This window comes from Salvelinus alpinus, chromosome 29 (assembly GCF_045679555.1).
Source record: "Salvelinus alpinus chromosome 29, SLU_Salpinus.1, whole genome shotgun sequence".
In the NCBI taxonomy this organism is placed as follows: Eukaryota; Metazoa; Chordata; class Actinopteri; order Salmoniformes; family Salmonidae; genus Salvelinus; species Salvelinus alpinus.
In genome coordinates this window covers 41,360,773-41,379,761 of record NC_092114.1, presented here as the reverse complement: position 1 = coordinate 41,379,761, position 18,989 = coordinate 41,360,773, and the positions used below count along the sequence as shown (strand labels likewise).

General features: G+C 44.3%; 2 protein-coding genes across 3 annotated transcripts in view; both read left to right on the top strand.

Annotated features, from left to right (window-relative positions):
• Window positions 1-5,279, top strand: part of LOC139559037 (dyslexia-associated protein KIAA0319-like protein) — a 33,240-nt gene extending 27,961 nt beyond the window's left edge. Inside the window, exons 17-22 of one of the 2 annotated variants that reach the window (XM_071374670.1) lie at window positions 1,632-1,791; window positions 2,165-2,307; window positions 2,700-2,822; window positions 3,025-3,115; window positions 3,256-3,350; window positions 3,436-5,279. In XM_071374670.1, coding sequence (XP_071230771.1) covers window positions 1,632-1,791; window positions 2,165-2,307; window positions 2,700-2,822; window positions 3,025-3,115; window positions 3,256-3,350; window positions 3,436-3,632 — 809 coding nt within the window. In that variant the 3' untranslated portion in view covers window positions 3,633-5,279. The other variant, XM_071374671.1, reaches the window with a different exon arrangement.
• Window positions 5,280-8,194: 2,915 nt separating this feature from the next.
• On the top strand, window positions 8,195-18,800 carry LOC139559040 (adenylyl cyclase-associated protein 1-like). The gene is made up of 13 exons (XM_071374674.1): window positions 8,195-8,345; window positions 10,877-10,978; window positions 11,231-11,331; window positions 11,466-11,543; window positions 11,967-12,110; window positions 12,507-12,592; window positions 12,750-12,855; window positions 13,601-13,775; window positions 15,266-15,441; window positions 16,380-16,503; window positions 16,593-16,675; window positions 17,262-17,405; window positions 17,523-18,800. The coding sequence occupies exons 2-13, from the start codon at window positions 10,879-10,881 to the stop codon at window positions 17,604-17,606; spliced, it is 1,401 nt and encodes a 466-aa protein (XP_071230775.1). The 5' UTR covers window positions 8,195-8,345; window positions 10,877-10,878; the 3' UTR covers window positions 17,607-18,800.
• The last annotated feature ends 189 nt before the right edge of the window (window positions 18,801-18,989 follow it).

The following is an 18,989-nucleotide window of genomic DNA, read 5'->3' as shown; positions in this document are numbered from 1 at the left end:
TAGCACTCACTTCCGTCATCATGAAGTGCTTTGAGAGACTAGTCAAGGACCATATCACCTCCACCCTACCGGACACCCTAGACCCACTCCAATTTGCTTACCGACCCAATAGGTCCACAGACGACGCAATCGCAACCACACTGCACACTGCCCTAACCCATCTGGACAAGAGGAATACCCATGTGAGAATGCTGTTCATCGATTACAGCTCAGCATTTAACACCATAGTACCCTCCAAACTCGTCATCAAGCTCGAGACCCTGGGTCTCGACCCCGCCCTGTGCAACTGGGTCCTGGACTTCCTGACGGGCCGCCCCCAGGTGGTGAGGGTAGGTAACAACATCTCCACCCCGCTGATCCTCAACACTGGGGCCCCACAAGGGTGCGTTCTGAGCCCTCTCCTGTACTCCCTGTTCACCCACGACTGCGTGGCCATGCACGCCTCCAACTCAATCATCAAGTTTGCGGATGACACTACAGTGGTAGGCTTGATTACCAACAACGACGAGACGGCCTACAGGGAGGAGGTGAGGGCCCTCGGAGTGTGGTGTCAGGAAAATAACCTCACACTCAACGTCAACAAAACAAAGGAGATGATTGTGGACTTCAGGAAACAGCAGAGGGAGCACCCCCCTATCCACATCGACGGGTCAGTAGTGGAGAAGGTGGAAAGTTTTAAGTTCCTCGGTGTACACATCACGGACAAACTGAATTGGTCCACCCACACAGACAGCGTCGTGAAGAAGGCGCAGCAGCGCCTCTTCAACCTCAGGAGGCTGAAGAAATTCGGCTTGTCACCAAAAGCACTCACAAACTTCTACAGATGCACAATCGAGAGCATCCTGTCGGGCTGTATCACCGCCTGGTACGGCAACTGCTCCGCCCACAACCGTAAGGCTCTCCAGAGGGTAGTGAGGTCTGCAGAACGCATCACCGGGGGCAAACTACCTGCCCTCCAGGACACCTACACCACCCAATGTCACAGGAAGGCCATAAAGATCATCAAGGACAACAACCACCCAAGCCACTGCCTGTTCACCCCGCTATCATCCAGAAGGCGAGGTCAGTACAGGTGCATCAAAGCAGGGACCGAGAGACTGAAAAACAGCTTCTATCTCAAGGCCATCAGACTGTTAAACAGCCACCACTAACATTTAGCGGCCGCTGCCAACATACTGACTCAACTCCAGCCACTTTAAAAATGGGAATTGATGGAAATTATGTAAAAATGTACCACTAGCCACTTTAAACTATGCCACTTTATGTTTACATACCCTACAGTACTCATCTCATATGTATATACCGTACTCTATACCATCTACTGCATCTTGCCTATGCCGTTCTGTACCACCACTCATTCATATATCTTTATGTACATATTCTTTATCCCTTTACACTTGTGTGTGTGTATAAGGTAGTAGTTGTGGAATTGTTAGGTTAGATTACTTGTTGGTTATTACTGCATTGTCGGAACTAGAAGCACAAGCATTTCGCTACACTCGCATTAACATCTGCTAACCATGTGTATGTGACTAATAAAATTTGATTTGATTTGATTTGATTCCTACACACACTATCGTTATCCCAATGTCTTCTTCTCTTAATCTGTCCTCCTCCCTCTCTCCTGTCAGACGTGTGGCAGCGTGACCTGGTGGAGCTGGTGCTGGAGGTGTCTGTGTCCCAGGTGTCCCACCGCCAGAGAGACATGCTGCTCAGGCAGGTGGGCGTGCTGCTGGGCGTGCTCGACAGTGACATCACCGTACGGGAGGTCAGCGCCTTCAACGAGCACAGGTCAGCTCCTTTCCACTATATTCGGTCTCTTCAATTCAACTCACTCAACTTTATTGGCACAATAAGTTATTATATTGCAATGTAAGTGCAAGAACACAGGAATACACTTTCTCTGACATGCACATTATATTTTAGCATGTTTTGTTTTGGCCCATCTGACTCTGATTTAAATCAGTTGATAACACTATTTGGGGTTGTATGAACAATGTAACTTAATAAAAAAAAATTGCAACACTTACATGGTATGAACATGAGAGGCAATAGTTAGAATAACTAAGAATGTCATAATTAGGCTGGTTGAGTGAATCTATTGATTTTGTCCTCAGCTTGAGCGAATCTGTTCATTTCTTCTCGTCTCCATTCCTCTCCTCAGTACTCGTCTGGTGTTCTTGGTGTCTGGGGGTCCGGGTCGCCCCCCTCTGTCCGGTCACAGTGTGGCTCTGGGGCTGCGCAACAAACTACGCAAACAGAAGAACGACTTCCTCATCTTCAAGGCACGGCGGGTGGACACAGTCAGTGAGTATTTAAGACACGAGAGAAGAGAAAAGGAATACATGAATGGAGCAATGTATTAGGACTAATGAATTGAAGCTTAGTTGAGTTACATAAAAAGCACTTAGAGAGTTTGCTGGGAAATTGAACATGCTCTATGATTTAAATGATTTGTTTAGTGTATTGTTTTTACGTTTGTCATATGTAAAGTATATGGGCAATTTAGTTTCTTTTGACTTTTCCTTATTTTCTAACTTCCAAGTTGAATATTTTAGTTGTTGTATTGTTCTCCAGGCGAGAGAGACTAATCTTACTAGACAGTTAGGATAGGTTTGTGGTCTTTGACCAAGAAGATGTCAAGAAAGACACTGGAAAACCTGTGGCCTGACGGAATTCACGTCTCTCTCCCCCTGCAGTCTGCCAGCTGAACTGCTCTAGTCACGGGGATTGTGACTCATTCACACGGACCTGCGTCTGCCACCCCTTCTGGATGGAGAATTTTATCAAAGCACAGTTGTGGGACCAAGAAAGAAACTGTGGTGAGGAGCAGAGTGGACACTCATGGAATTGAAGATTATGACATTGTATATTAGGATACTGTGAGGAGTCATGTGACCTCCCGACTTTACTTCAACACACAGTAGGGAGCGTTGTCGTGGAAATATCTAGCGCGGAAAGTGCTGGAATTCAAGCTCTCTCATTCTGACAACCTGCGACTTCTATTGATTCTCTCTCTTTCAGAATGGAGTGTGCTGTACGTAACCATAGCATCCTTCATGATTGTGGTTGTCATCGCGACCGTTGTCTGGGGTATGGTATGTTGTTACCGCAGGTAAGAGATTTACATATTGCATAGTAATATTATGTTGCTTCTTTTACATTGCATGGCGTACTGCTCTGTATTTAAACATACTTATTGTCCCTCTAGTAATGTGGAATAAGCAGACTGACAGGACTGTGTGTTTTGAGCAGGCGTAAGGGTAAAGTGCGCCACAAGAGCAAAAGCCGCTATAAGATGCTTAATGGCGAAGAGCAGGACAGCCTGGAGCTACACCCACCCCGAGCTGGTAACACACACACACACACACTACCTACTCTTTGTACCCTGTTATCTTTGAATAAGTCGAAAACCGCAAATCCCTCCCCCACCAGGCAGAATGAAGCCAGCCCCCGCTCCCTCCTCCTCGGCCCTCATGCACTCTGACTCTGACCTGGACAGTGACGACGGGCAGGGAGGGGTCCCGTGGACGGACCGGGAACGAGGACACCTCCTCCGACCCCAGAACGGAACCCTGAAAAACGGCCAGGGTCCCACCAGGAGTAAAAAGCAAAGAGAGGAGCAGCTATAGCGACAGAGGGTGGGGGAAACCCTCACCACCCCCTCTCTCTCGCTCTTCTCCACCACACAAACCGTGCACCTCTCCACCCATAGGACACTTAAGACACATGGATCCTGGAGAATGAGAGAGTACTCTGTTGGACACGGGATCAAGCTACACATCCCCGTATTTAAACTTCCCTGCGCCCACACTGAGCCAAGATGGAGATGAGGTTTAACCTTTGAGAAGGACACTCCATTTAATGGAAAAATGGGGGAGTTGATAGGGTAACGAATGGTCAGAATGTCAGGTTGAGCGCTGTTCACCCCTGAGACATGAATGTACTCCACCCTCACTTCTAGAAGGAAAAAACGGGAGACTGCTAGTCAAGATGATCCTGTTCCCTTCAGACAGGAACTTTACTCCATTCCAATGTCATGTGAACCACATGGAAACTGAGCCCGTCTCTCACACACACACACACACACACACACACAGAGTTCCTCTAAGACACACACCTCTTCCCAGGATGCTTGACACAACACACTTCCAAGTACTGTTAGGCAAAACTCAACGCTGGCCAACTCCACTCTGACATAGGTTACAATATGATTGACAAGTGACTTGTCTAGATGAAAACAAATCTAGATATCTGTGCATGAGACGGTACGGCTGCAGTCGTATGTATATGTATTAATGTTTGAATGGTGGTTAGGTCTGCATGAGTTATCCATGTTGTGTGTGCCCGAATGTGTCTAAAATCAGAATATGCGTGCTTTTGGCCATTTTGCCAAAACATCTTGTTTCTGAAAAGGGTTATGTGTTTGTTTGACACTTAACCAGCATTGAGTCGAAACTGCTACTGCCAGCCATGTTGGTCAGTCAGAGGATCCTGGGAAATGCTGTTTTACGAGAGCCATGCCTCATACTGTATGAATTCACTGGACTACACAACATTGACGCCCCTAACCCCTATGACTGTGTTCCTGGGAGTTGATGATGATGATGACACCAATGACACATGGGGAAGAAAGGGGCAACGCTTCCTACTCACTCACCTCAGATGACTGCTCGAGTCTGGAAGACCACTTAACATCTTGTCTGTTTTTAAGATTCCTTTTGACCGATTTATTTTGATTCTGATGCACTTTGTTTTTCATGCTCACCGTGGCAATGTCTGCATCTCCACTGCTCTCACAGGCTGCTAACTGAACAAGTGCTGATCCACACAGTGATTGGGAATTTCTTCAGTTCAGCCGTAGATTCGGAGTGGGACTCCATTGCCCAGCATGTACCTCCCTCCAAATATGAATGGTGTTGTCACTTTGCATGTAGGTTACTGTGAACCTGACCCTTCATCCTGACTTTAGCTACTGTTTTGGTTGTTGAATGTTTTTCAGAGGAAAGCCCGCATCTAATCAGAGGAACGCTCTGTGAAATAAGCTCTCATGCTGTTTCTCCGTTGCACTAGTCGAGCACATTTGATAAAAGATGGGTAGCGTTCATTCTGGGACATGGAGTCCACTGTGAAGGCAGACAGGGATCAGCAACAAAATGAAGGGATTCTGTGTTAATTAAGTTGTTTAATAACAATATTGTTTTGTGAAGGATTCCCCTCAATATGTGACCAGACCTGATGAAACTGGATTATCAGTAAATTAAAATCAAATGTTTTAATTTGTCCACCTTTTTTTGTTGTTGTCAAGACTCCCAAAGTATTTTAGGTTTATGGCTAACCTAAAACATCTGCAAAAATCTTGTGACCTACCCTAAACATATCCTGTTTATTCCCGTCACAACAAGTCTAAATAAGCCTTTAGCGCTCTGACCCAGGAGAGACCAACTGTGACCCATTTGAGAAAACAACACTGTAATGCAGGGTTTCCCCAAACTCGGTGCACGTTTCGGTTTTTGCCCTTGCGCTACACAGCTGATATCAAATAATCAACTAATCATCAAGCTTTGATCATTTGAATCAGCTGTTTTGAATCAGCTTAGGGTCCCGAGGATCGAGTTTTGGAAACGCTGCTGTAATGGCATACGTTACTACACAGCTATCTATTCTGTTGCCACTTACAGATTTCATTCTCTTTTATGGCTGACCATTACGGACTGTGGTTTCCCTTTAGTGCTCCATAACACTAATTGATGAGATAAAGCCATCTTAGATGATGATGATTGTCTCATTTAATGTTATTCCGCCTGCTTGACTTTGATCTCTCTATAGACTAGACCGGGTGCAGTGTGTAAGTCTGTTTAATCACCTCACCACTAAGTGTTGACTTAACGGCTTTGAATACCCAGTCAGTAATGAGATAGAGATGATCTAATACTTTTGTATACTTTTTAGCCAGTAACTCTGAAAGTAGTGCTCACTAGCCAAAAGTGGTCTCCGAAAATGTACTGTCACGTGCAGATGTGTGCACCACAACATTGCTCACTCTGCTGCATCTTGCTAGCTGTCACTCAAATGGTGAGAGGCTGAAGCTCATTAGCTAGAACTCAAATTGCTAGGGGGCTGGGGTCCACATTGGGGAAACGGCTAGGGATTTCTTGGCAAATTAAGGTAAAACAGTAATTCTGCTCAGAGATTATGCATGTAGGAACTCCACATTGACACATTCAACCCAGAGGTTTAGAAAAATTAAAAAAATAAATAAATAAATTTAAGTAGCTGCCAAAATTCCAGAGCATGTATGTCTTTAAATCTAACTCACATCAGAGATTGAATGACGGACTAACAAACATTGGTGCTTGAGAGTATCAATGCCACAGTCTGATCACTGACTAAATGGATGGATGGACGGATTTACAATGAGTTATTTGGATGCAAGGGGATTTGTAGACCAGTCAGTCTGCATAGTCGCTAATGCCAGTGGGGTAAAAAGTCGTTTTTGGGGGTATTTGTACTTCACTATTTATATTTTTGAGAACTTTTACTTCGCTACAGTCAGACTGTATCACATCCTCCGTGATTGGGAGTTCCATAGGACGGCGCACAATTGGCCCAGCGTCGTCCGGGTTTGGCTGGGGTAGGCCGTCATTGTAATTAAGAAGTTGTTCTTGTTCTGACTTGCCTAGTTAAATAAAAATAATAATTCCTAAAGAAAATAATGTACTTTTGAATACATACATTTTCCCTGACACCCAAAAGTACTCGTTACATTTTGATTGCTTAGCAGGACAGGAAAATTGTCAAATTCAAGCACTAATCAAAAGAACACATGGTCATCCCTACTGCATCTGGCCTGGCGGACTCACTAAACACATTAATATTTTTTTAATAATGTCTGAGTGTTGGAGTGTGTGCCTCTGGCTATCCATTGAAAACAAGAAAATGGTGCTGTCTGCTTTGCTTAATATAAGGAATTTTAATTGATTTATACTTTTAATTTAAGTATATTTTAGCAATTACATTTACTTTGATACTTAAGTATATTTAAAACCAAATACTTTTAGACTTACTCAAGTAGTATTTTACTGGCTGACTTTTACTTGAGTAACTTTCTATTAAGGTATCTATACTTTAACTATGACAATTGGGTACTTTTTCCACCACTGGCTAATGCTCTCAAACACTGCCATTATTTCAGTTGTGTGTTGCGATCCCCTCATCTGAAACAGCAACTCAACAGAGACGTGTTCAGACGAGAATTAGGGGTACACTGTGTTTAACTATTTCACACACCACTTGCAACGAATGTTTATTAACCAATTGCTTGCCACTCATGAAAATACTAACGCCAAGCAAATCAGTTCATTAAGGTCATTAATGGCATCCTTTCACTATCAGGTGACTGGCTGTGACACTGAATAAATATATTTGATGGCCATTACTAATGGCAGCCTATGCTGAGAAGGGCAGTGGGGATTTATAAGCTGGATGTGTGTTTCTGGTTGACTGGATTTGAAACCGGGTTCAACAAGACTGTTGGCCAATAAAAAACATTTCAAAATAAAGCTGATTATCTCAATGCCTTCTGAGTTTAGACCTGACCTCTTCAGGTTAAAGGCAAGTCATCACTCTGCAGGTCTCCTCTTCACAATGACCTGTTATTGGTGGCATCAACTGACTGAATCCAGGTCACAGCACCAATGTGACTGTCTGGGTTTGAACTCGGTTGTCTGTACACCACAAGACTGTTAGCCCACTGATATGAAACCTAGGCATTGCTTCTGGCCAGGGAGCTAGCGCAAGCCTTCAGGTCTCACTGGCAAGAGCATTAATCAAGCAAGTGTGGTTGACTGAACCACCTCCATTATATAGATACTCAAAACTGGCCCCATATTGTGCTGACAGTCAAATTGTGGTGAGGCTGAGGGGTAGAGCGGAGTATGGACGTCACATCAGTAGGCCTACCCTACAACCAGACGCTAATGTACAGTATGATATAATGAGCAATGTGTCACAGTTATAGGGCATCGGGACATACAGTGTTTGGAACAATGACAGATGTTGTGAATTACAACTGAGACCAGAAAGTGGGAGGAAATGTTTAGTTCAGAAGAAGAGGAAGGAAAGATGTTTTGTGTTGTCTTTCAGTTATCTTCACTCTCTTCTCCTTATAAGGGAAAGGAATGGTTGCGCGAATAAGGGCGGAAACGCCGCGCGGTGACAGCTGGGAACTGCTACACTCATACAGGAAGAATAAGCAGAGCAGTCAGTCCGCTAGCTCGGCACTCTCCCATAGACAATTGACGGTGATTAAATACCTAATCAGTGCTGCTTGTCCAAGTTAGCAGGTAAGGATGACGTTTATAACTCTTTGGGCATATGCTACCTTATTTTACTCCTCCTAAATTGTCTTAGAAGTGCACACTAGTCCGTGTCATAATGCGCCTCCGACTCCATTGCATTGATCATTCAGAAATTATGATTTAGCGTGATGCAAGGTAGATTGCTGGCTGATGTCAATTTGAAGTAACAAGACATTATTCCATGGTTGCAATATTTTGATGCATTGAATATTTCAATCTAAATGTGAAGTGATTCTTTTTTGCAGACTAGTGCAACAAGGGAGGGGTGTGCAAAAAAAATACAGGAAATGCCGAAACACAGAGGGACGGGAGTATTTTTGCCCATTAGTATTTTGGTCGAGTTCGGGACTCTTATCTGTCTGAATAAATCGTTAACTGGTAGTTGTTTACTTTGCTAACCAACCTTTTTCATGTAAAAGGGTTTATTCATTACATAAACCGTTCACGTTACAGTTTAAGAACCGAACGAAACAAAGCTAGAGTTTCTATTGGACAAATTCAGGTAGGTTCATCCCCGTTTCGTTTGCTTCCGTTTAAGAAACGTTTTGTAACAGAATCGACATAATGAATACGCCACAACTAACCTCAGCTGTTTCGTTGTTGCTTGCTAGCTATAGTTAACTACCTCGGCCGAGTCCCAATATCATTGTCATCGGCTTGTAAAGATTAGCAGTGCTTCGCTAGCTACCTAGCCATGATAGCTAGATGGAACATTGGGCATCCCAAAAAACTGTTTGGCTATGGATACCGGTAGGCACAAGACGCCGGGGTATATTTGCCCTACTTATTCCTTACTAAAGCAGAAATGACCTGTTTTCTATTATTTATTTTTATCCCAGACTAGAACACACAGCAGACTGCGCCTAAGTGCCTTTTCCCTTTATGTCTGAACGCACCTTAACCGCGCTCTACCCGAGGCTGTTGGCGACTCCGAGGCTGCACAGCCTTTGGAAAACAGATGTTTAACTGCAGTTTGCAGTAAGACTTCTTCCTACTTTCCAAGTGCACTTTAAGCACTGTTTTCTAACTGTCCATGTAAGCAACAAAAGTTGACCCATCCTGCTTTAACCACAGGAGCAGGCCTTGGTTGAGGCATGGCACTGACATGGCAACAAGGAAGTAAAATAAAAGTTGAACTCAGGCTATATAAGGGCTGGTGGACCCAATCTTCCAAGCACAGGCCTAGCCCATACATGTAGGTCAATGATAGGTATGGTGTGCAGTGATGTCTATCCCCATGGGGACAGTTTGGCTGTGACTGCATACATAAAAACACATAATATATCATGAATGACCTCCAGACCTGTCTGCTTGACCCCTAGCACCTTAATAGTAGAGCTAACCATTTTTCTTAACATATTTCCAAAGCATGATTTAGTGTCTCTGAGGCAGCAAAATGTTATGGACATCTAAAATGAAGACTGCATCTCTGCCCTGCTTGGCAGCACAAACATTTGCAAAGTGACAAGCAAGTAACCGGATGGGAAACGCAGATGGCTGATTATTACTGGTCTCTCTTAATAGTTAATGTCATGGTGTTTGCCTATTGTCATCTGCTCCCCATAAAACAAGTGGGTCTGCATGTATTTCTCAAACATGAACAAGACCTTGATTTAGAGGCTGAAATGTTAATCTCCAACCAAATCAAAAGCCATAGAATCATTTGGTGGCATTTAGCATACCCCTGCCCTATGTTACAAGCAACATTTTGCTCTGGGAAAGTGAATGCCGAGGGGATTATCCCAGAAGAATAGAGCGACATGGATCCACTGTCATTAATGGGGTGAGGTCTTTGTGTTTCCACTCAGGTGACAGTACCTGACACTCACTCAGATGAACAGGGGATCTGGTTTCTGTTATGCAATGTCAGCCTCTAGGTCTGGGGGGGGGGGGGGGTGCACTCGTGCAAGGGCATTTCACAACAGTAGAGATCTAACACTTACCACTTTGTCAACACAGAGGACTGTTGTTGAGAATATATAGATTTAGCTGTGTGCGCTAAGCCTGTGTAGTTATGAGTGGTTACTTTGATGTAATATGGGCCGGGTATTGGGAAATGGGAATATCAGGGAGGGAAGGGCTGTCTTATTACCTGCATACCTGTACTCAGCAGGTCTTGACATGTCCCCCAAACCCATTCCAGGCCTCTTTTTTTTTTTTTTTTTTACCACACTTTGGGTTAAAGTAAAACATTGTCTTCCCTCTTTTTGTTGTCAGTCCAGTTGTATCTATGGCTACAATCTCAGATTTTATTGGCAAAATTGCACTATTTTTAATAGACAGTGTATGACTTGACGGAATGACAAGATATAGGCTAACATGCTGAGACATGTAGGCCTACTAATGCAATCAAAACTTTAAATGAGCAGCCAAAATGATGGGGGGGTGGGGGAGAATGTCCCTATCACTAATTCTGCAGTCAAACCCACTTGCTGTCAATGACCGCTCGTGATACTTTGTTAGTAAACAAGCAGTGACCACTGAACCCCCTCCGCTGATGTGTCGTCTCTCCCCAGGAATGGCAGAGTTGGCAAGTCTGGTGCAGCGGCTGGAGGTGGCTGTGGGTCGTCTGGAGGCCGTGTCGGGTGATGGAGGTGGCGCTGCTGTCGGCTCTGGGGGTAACCTGGAGTTTTCTGTATTGTAGCCCATTTCACACAAACATGAATGCTAGAAATCATGGAAAGACTGAGTTGGAATTGCGAGTCCAGGTCCTAATAATGCTAAAGAAAGGTTTACAGTACCAGTTGTCATAGTTTGTTTTGTCTTACATAAATGGAGGTGAAATTAAAACATGACTCGCAAGCAGAACAAACATAACCCATAAATGTTGGTATCTGACTTGTCTCCCTGTTGCCACCCATTCCTTGCAGTTGTGGCAGCGTACGTGGAGGCCTATGATGGCATCATCACCGGATCTGTTGGCCAGTACATGGCCCTCAGCCAGCAGATAGGGGGCGACGTCCAGAAGCATGTAAGTTGAATTGCACTACAGGGGAAAAGTTGGTTAGGAATGCTCATCACGTCTCCTGTCATGCTTATCAGTGGATGTGTAGGATACAATTAACCAAACCTGGATCTTTTCTAATTTCTCCACGCCTCTCTCAGGCGGACATGATGAAGCAGGCGTTCTCCTGTCAGAGACAGCTCCTGGTTACCTCCTCCTGCTCCCAGAAACCCTCTGATGTGAGTTGGTTCATCCATCATACATTTTTTTACATTACATTTAAGTCATTTAGCAGACGCTCTTATCCAGAGCGACTTACAATCATCAATCCCCTTGACCCTCAACATGAGTTTTCAGCAGAATACGTCATTATTTAGATCAACTGAACAGTGGATATACTGTAATTGTCTCATTAACGGATGTATTGGCAATGAATCAGCAGTGTAGCAATTGGGTCAACTAATTCCAATCCCATAGCATGGTTTCCCTAAATGTTTCTTGCCACACATTATCTCATGTAATTAATTGCCTTTTTACTCATGCTATTCCACCCTGGTTGACACTTAGATTATATAATATTTTGTCATCAGGCACAAACACATTTGTTTCTTAGCATCTCTAGGATGTTATGATTTTAAGTCATGGTTGTTTTCCCTCTATAGGCATCCTTGACTGCTCTCCTGGCCCCCGTCTCCAAAGTGATCCAGCAGGTGCAGACGTTCCGCGAGCAGAACCGCTCCTCGCCCCTCTTCAACCACCTCTCGGCCGTCAGCGAGAGCGTGCCTGCCCTCGGCTGGGTCGCCATGGTGAGGGAAGGGAGAGGAGGGGCTTGACATTTCCACCGCCACCATTGTGTGTGGGGGGGGGCAGTGTGTAATTGCCGGAAACAAACACGTCTTTCATTCTGTAGAAGTCTGAGACGGTTGTTTGGCAGTGAAATTTTCAACAAAGTTCGTCTAGCAACACTGCATCATTGTTAAAACTCTGGAATTATAATTATCATTTTGATGAATGAATATTAATGAGAACTTCTGCATTGTAATCTGATGAATAATGAACAAAGGCAAACCTAGACTTTGGCATGCCAGTGGAAGAAAAATTAAAACCCATTGTAAGCCATCACACCAGCTGTGTCCACACAAGCTCTGTTTGAAGAGGAGGAACTCTCCTGCAATGTTCTTATGATGTGCTTGCTCTTCCAGGCTCCTAAGCCAGGTCCCTATGTGAAGGAGATGCAGGATGCTGCTCAGTTCTACACCAACCGGGTTCTCAAGGACTACAAGGAGAAGTAAGGACTCTGCTCTCTGGCCTTTAACTTTTTTTTCTTACCGCCAAGTTCCCTATGTAAGCTCCACACTCTCATAGTTGGATACTGTATATTTTCTTCATCCTTTGGTCTCCCTCTTGTTGTGTTCAATTCAATTGCCTTGTGTCCTACACCTTAGGGATCAGAAGCATGTGGACTGGGTGAAGGCCTACCTGTCTATCTGGACTGAGCTGCAGAACTACATCAAACAGAACCATACCACCGGACTGGCCTGGAGCAAGAGTGTAAGTCCTTTAACTTTACTATCTCTCTCCTCACGTCAGTACAGGACGGATTCACTTTATCGGCTTCAACAGACGTAGTGCTGGGGGTGATCCTAACCGTTACCATAGGAGTAAAATAATGACATGGGCTTATTTAGGAAAGTGGAACGTTTCTGATTAGAAACGTTCTAATTGTGTTTATCGAACATGCGTGAAGATCTGTCATGTGGAATATGGAATCGTCAGACTGGGCTCTGTTTGACTGTTCTATCAGCACAGAACTAAACGTCACACTCGGTTGTCAAGTGTTGTCTTTGGATTTATGTGCGATAAGAGGGCAAAGGTAAAACCACCGATGTGTTTGTTACTCGTCAGCCCTTTCCTATCTGCACAATTCAAACAATTGTGCCTTATTGAATTAGACCAAGTTGTTACGAGCAGGAAATGACCATGTCTGGGCATGTGTGTATAACCAGAAAATGACCATGTCTAGGCATGCGTGTGACCAGGAAATGGCCATGTCTAGGCATGTGTGTGACCAGGAAATGGCCATGTCCAGGCATGTGTGTGACCAGGAAATGGCCATGTCTAGGCATGTGTGTGACCAGGAAATGGCCATGTCTAGGCATGTGTGTGACCAGGAAATGGCCATGTCTAGGCATGTGTGTGACCAGGAAATGGCCATGTCTAGGCATGTGTGTGACCAGGAAATGGTCATGTCCAGGCATGTGTGTGACCAATGTGCTGTGTGTTTCATCCATCCCAGGGTCCAGTGGCCTCGGCCTCTGCAGCTCCTCCTCCCCGCGCCGGTCCTCCTCCCCCCGGACCTCCTCCCCCTCCCATGGACTTCAGCGGGTCGTCTGGCGGCAGCGGAGACCAGGAACCAGACACCCGTAACGCCCTCTTCGCTTCCCTCAACAAGGGAACTGACGTCACCAAGGGTACGTGTCGAATAATGAATCCTCAAAAGTTCTCAAGAATCAGAAGCTCAATTGATTAAGAAGTACTTTGAAACATACAGAGTTAACTTGAGAAAGATGTCAATCTCAATGTGACTTACTTGGTTAAATAAAGGATAAAGACAATGTGAGAAGCAGATTGACCCCAGCCCTTAGATTCATTATCCAGGGCCACCTGTTGTGTAAATTTGATTTGATGAGCTGAATATAACAGGTGTAATATTTAAAAAACACAAGGACATTACTTTTTTATTTAACTAAGCAAGTCAGTTAAGAACTAATTCTTATTTACAATGACGGACTACTCTCAATAACAATAACGAGGCTATATACAGGGGGTACCAGTACCGAGTCAATGTGCGGGGGTACAAGTTAGTAGAGGTAATTTATAAAGTGACTATGCATAGATAATAAACAGCTTATAGCAGCAGTGTAAAAACAAAGGGGGGGATCAATGTAAATAATCCGGGTGGCTATTTGATTAATTGTTCAGAGGTCTTATTGCTTGGGGGTAGAAGCTGTTAAGGAGCCTTTTGGTCCTAGACTTGGTGTTCCGGTACTGCTTGCCGTGTGGTAGCAGAGAGAACAGTCTGACTTGGGTGACTGAAGTGTCTGACAATTTTATGGGCTTTCCTCTGACACCGCCTATTATATAGGTCCTGGATGGCAGGAAGCTTGGCCCCAGTGATGTACTGGGCCGTAAGCAATACCCTCTGTAGCGCCTTACGGTCAGATGCCGAGCAGCTGCCATACCAGGCGGTGCTGCAACCGGTCAGGATGCTCTCGATGGTGCAGCTGTAGAACTTTTTGAGGATTTGGGGACTCATGCCAAATCTTTTCAGTCTCCTGAGGGGGGAAAAGGTGTTGTCGTGCCCTCTTCATGACTGTCTTGATGTGTTTGGACCATGATAGTTTGTTGGTGATTTGGACACCAAGGAACTTGAAACTCTCGACCCGCTCCACTTCAGCCCTGTTGACGTTAATGGGGGCCTGTTCGGCCCTCCTTTTCCTGTAGTCCATGATCAGCTCACATTGAGAGAGAGGTTGCCCTGGTACCACACTGCCAGGTCTCTGACTTCCCTATAGGCTGTTTCATCGTTGTCGGTGATCAGGCCTCCCACTGTTGTCATCAGCAAACGTAATTATGGTGTTGGAGTCGTGTTTGGCCACGCAGTCGTTAGAGCGTTGGACTAGTAACCGAAAGGTTGCAAGATCGAATCACCGAGCCGACAAGGTAAAAATCAGTCGTTCTTCCCCTGAACAAGGCAGTTAACCCACTGTTCCTAAGCTGTCATTGAAAATAAGGATTTGTTCTTAACTGACTTGCCTAGTTAAATAAAGGTAAAATATATATTTTTTAAATGTCTCACCCATCTTACTGTATGTTACTCTGATAATAGCATCAGGTAAATGACTAAAATGTAAATATTTGTGTTCCCCCATCTCGTACCTTTATTACTTTATGTCCCAAGGCCTGAAGCACGTGCCCAAAGACCAGATGACTCACAAGAACCCCAACCTGAGGACTCAGACCGGCCCGGTGCGCACAGGGCCCAAGCCCTTCACTACCGCCAAGCCGGCTGTCACCGCCGCCGCCTCTCGCAAGCTGCCCCCCGTTTTGGAGCTTGACGGCAAAAAGTGGAAAGTGGTGAGCTGGATTGTAAAAGTAGTGTAGCTTCAGCAGCGGGGGCATGGATGGTAGAGCCAGAGAGAAACAAATAGACTGACAAACAGGCCTGGAGAGCTTCATCAGTGCACCACATCTGCTTCTCTGACAGTCAGTTCCTCCTATAGGAAAAAGGTTCATCTCTAGGAAATGTTCTCTCTCCACAGCCCCTTAAAGTAACTGTCCAGTGAAAATCTCACTTCTTTTAAAGTTCTTATTTTGTTAATTCATATCCAAATAATGTTGTTGACTCATCCTATACTTGTATCTGTGGCCAAAGCATAAATTGGAGAAAAAATCATTTTAATATTTGAAACCAACCTTTTAAAAAAAAATGCTATTTCCTCATAAAGGATGATGTAAAGGATGATGAGCTGGCCAATCAGCGGTCTACTCGCATTAATATTTTTATTACCATTATACGCCCACCCGTTTTTGGGGTACGCCCACACGTTCCAACACCGAAAGGTGCTTTCTAACGTACTTAATTACCATTGTTTGGAAGACTATTTGACTCATATTTTAATAAGTGATTGTTGATTTTTCATACATCTGGAAACAATGGACAGTTACTTTAAGGACTTAGCTGTGTTTCCCAACAGATGCAACGTGGAAGTGTTTCCAAACAGTGGTGTGCATGACTCCATGTGGTTTACTTGGTGCACCCAATTTTAAAGGCTATATATGGGTCATAGTAAACCCAGTGGTTTATAAATGTTTGTACTATCAAAATATCTACTATATAAGCAGAGTTTCCACTACAGTGAACTCATGATGGGTGTATTTCAGGTAAGTGGGCTGTTGGTTTTCCGCTGAAAACTGAATGCACAGGTTTAGCACGCACTGATCACGACAGCCCCAAGCCAGTATATTTTCTCCCTAACTCCTAACCGCTCTCCCGCCTGTGTGATGACCTATAGGAGAACCAGGAGGGTGCCCAGGGCCTGGTGATCAGTGACACAGAGCTCAAGCAGGTGGTCTACGCCTTCAAGTGTAACAACAGCACCCTGCAGATCAAGGGCAAGATCAACTCCATCACTTTAGGTAAGGGCCGACCCATGTTCCTGTGCCCGCGCGTGAACAAATTAAAAGGTCAACGAAGGGCATTTGTTAATATGATTCCTTTCTTGCAGACAACTGTAAGAAACTGGGCCTGGTCTTTGACGATGTTGTGGGCATTATCGAGGTTATCAACTGCAGGGACGTCAAGGTCCAGGTGTGTATTTCTAAAATGGATTAATGCGGAAATGGACACTGTGAAAAGGCCTGGTCATTCAAAGGCAATGGACATGGCGATATCGCACAACGGTGACAACAGAAGATCATATCAGCTTTTGTCTCATGACCATTTACATATTAAAAGTCTCCAATGCGACTGTGGCCGTGACATTTTGCGGATTACTTTTCATGTTTTCCAAACTGTTGTGGCTGTTTTATCTATGCACAGTACCCAACAGAGATTATTTAATCATAGTTGATTCACTCTTAAAGATGCACTATGCAGACATCGCTCTGCCATTTCCTGGTTGCTAAAATTCTGATTTCAGTTTGTGACGAAACAAGCAACTTTAGTGCAAAGAATCATTGTACCATCTAAACCGCTGGTGTACAAAACCGAAAGTATAAGACACAAAAATATAACTTAACGGGAAGCATAGAAATTGCATACATGGAGCAGATATACGGCTTCTTGGACTCTTTCAATGAGAATGACATATCTATAACTCGCATTTCTTTGTGAATTTGGTTGGGTTGCCCAAAAAATGACACATTGCAGCTTTAACCCTATATGGTGTGTTCAGGTCTTGGGCAAGGTGCCCACCATCTCCATCAACAAGACTGACGGTTGCCACGTGTACCTGAGCAAAGATTCGCTGGAGTGTGAGATCGTCAGCGCCAAGAGCTCAGAGATGAACGTGCTGGTACCTGGTAAAGACGGAGAATATGTGAGTACATCTATGGGAGAATTTGGGGCGTCTAGTGGCACTATATGACAACGTAGTAATACGTGTTATGTGGAAATGTTGATGATAAACTAACATTTTCTCCTTTGTCTCTCTTAGACTGAGATCCCTGTTCCTGAGCAGTTCAAGACTGTCTGGGATGGCAAGAAGCTAGTCACCACTTGTACAGAGATTGCTGGATAGAGGGGCAGCCAGCACTCGTAACAGCCTCCCCTTTGCAAATGCCTACCTGACTGATCGACCGACCAACCAACCATCTAACCAAACCACAAAGTAGACTGAGATGCCAACCTAGCCCAATTGTTTTTTTTTCTATCCGCCAATCACAGCTTTAGCTGTTTCTTCCTTCAGCCAATGAGAGGACTGCTTGCTTTATCTGGAGCGTTCCTTCAGCCAATTGCAGGGAGCAGCTTGTTATTCGATTTGGTTATCCTCATGGCCAGTGAGCGCATTCAGATGAGTTTGCCAACAACCAGGATCATTTCTGATTTGATCTGTACATTCCAGCAAATGATAAAAGCCTTGCTCCCGCCATTATGTTTATTTCACACCTTCTCTGTGGTTTTAACTCCTATGCCAATCAGGCTATGCTTCCTGTTTCCTTCAACCAATCATTTAATAGGGTTTCCGTTTCCCCTCTGGTCAGGGGGGGGCAGGTGTTTAGGGGTCGAAGGTTTGTTTCATTTATGCAATTCATCCGTGAAGCACATGTACAACCAGCCCCTCTTTACAGACGACAATGCTATCACTTCCAACTTTGACGACGTTATTAACATTTCATAGGGATTGATTAACTATGACACATGTCATCGCTCTTAAATCGGTGAAATGAAGAGTTGCGTGCAGGATCACTGTCTTTAAAAATAAAATAAAAAAATACAATCAAAATGCTGAAAAAATATTGAAAAATAAAAGTTTAGTTCCCAAGACATTCCCTTTAGCATTTTAAATGAACATTCCATATTATTGAGACATATGGAGGTGAACGGCGGCAAAGAAAGAGGGAGAATGATGGAAGTATGTGGTGAGTGTGACTTCACTTCAGCACAAGCTGGAAGTGAGTGGTTCTAGAGATAGACAAACATACTCTTGGAGAATCATTTTTGGCTAAGTTTGGGGTTACCTCCCTTAAGCTCTGAATGACTGTTGTAATGATCTGTATAGACATTTCTTTTTAATGCTAGAGTTGTCTTAACTCCACTGTCGCCATCACCTACACATCAACCCACCCAGCCACTCTTGTCTACATCTGTGGTTATCCTGTTGTAGCGGTCATGCTCTGTGGCGTTTCGTTCGCCTCTTTATTTTGGTCTAATTCAACATTTTGCTCATCAGTACTGGAGGAAGACAAATGTTGCAATAAAATAATAAATCAGTCTTGGGTGATTTTTCTCCATTTGCTTCAGGCTAAATATGGAATGAGGGGGAGGGGATTTGTGTGATGTGCCCTTATGTTTTTAGCTAATTTTCCCAGAGAGCCATTGTTTACCACTTTTCACAAGGAGAGCTGGGTAAACCAACACTAGTGAATATTAGCCCAGAACCAGTGATTATCTAACATCATTA

Coding starts and splice junctions, on each gene's coding strand:
- LOC139559040 (XM_071374674.1), top strand. CDS start 10,879: ATGGCAGAGTTGGCAAGTCTGGTGCAGCGGCTGGAGGTGGCTGTGGGT. Junction 12,111..12,506: donor CCCTCGGCTGGGTCGCCATG/GTGAGGGAAGGG, acceptor TTGCTCTTCCAG/GCTCCTAAGCCAGGTCCCTA. Junction 12,856..13,600: donor GACTGGCCTGGAGCAAGAGT/GTAAGTCCTTTA, acceptor CATCCATCCCAG/GGTCCAGTGGCCTCGGCCTC.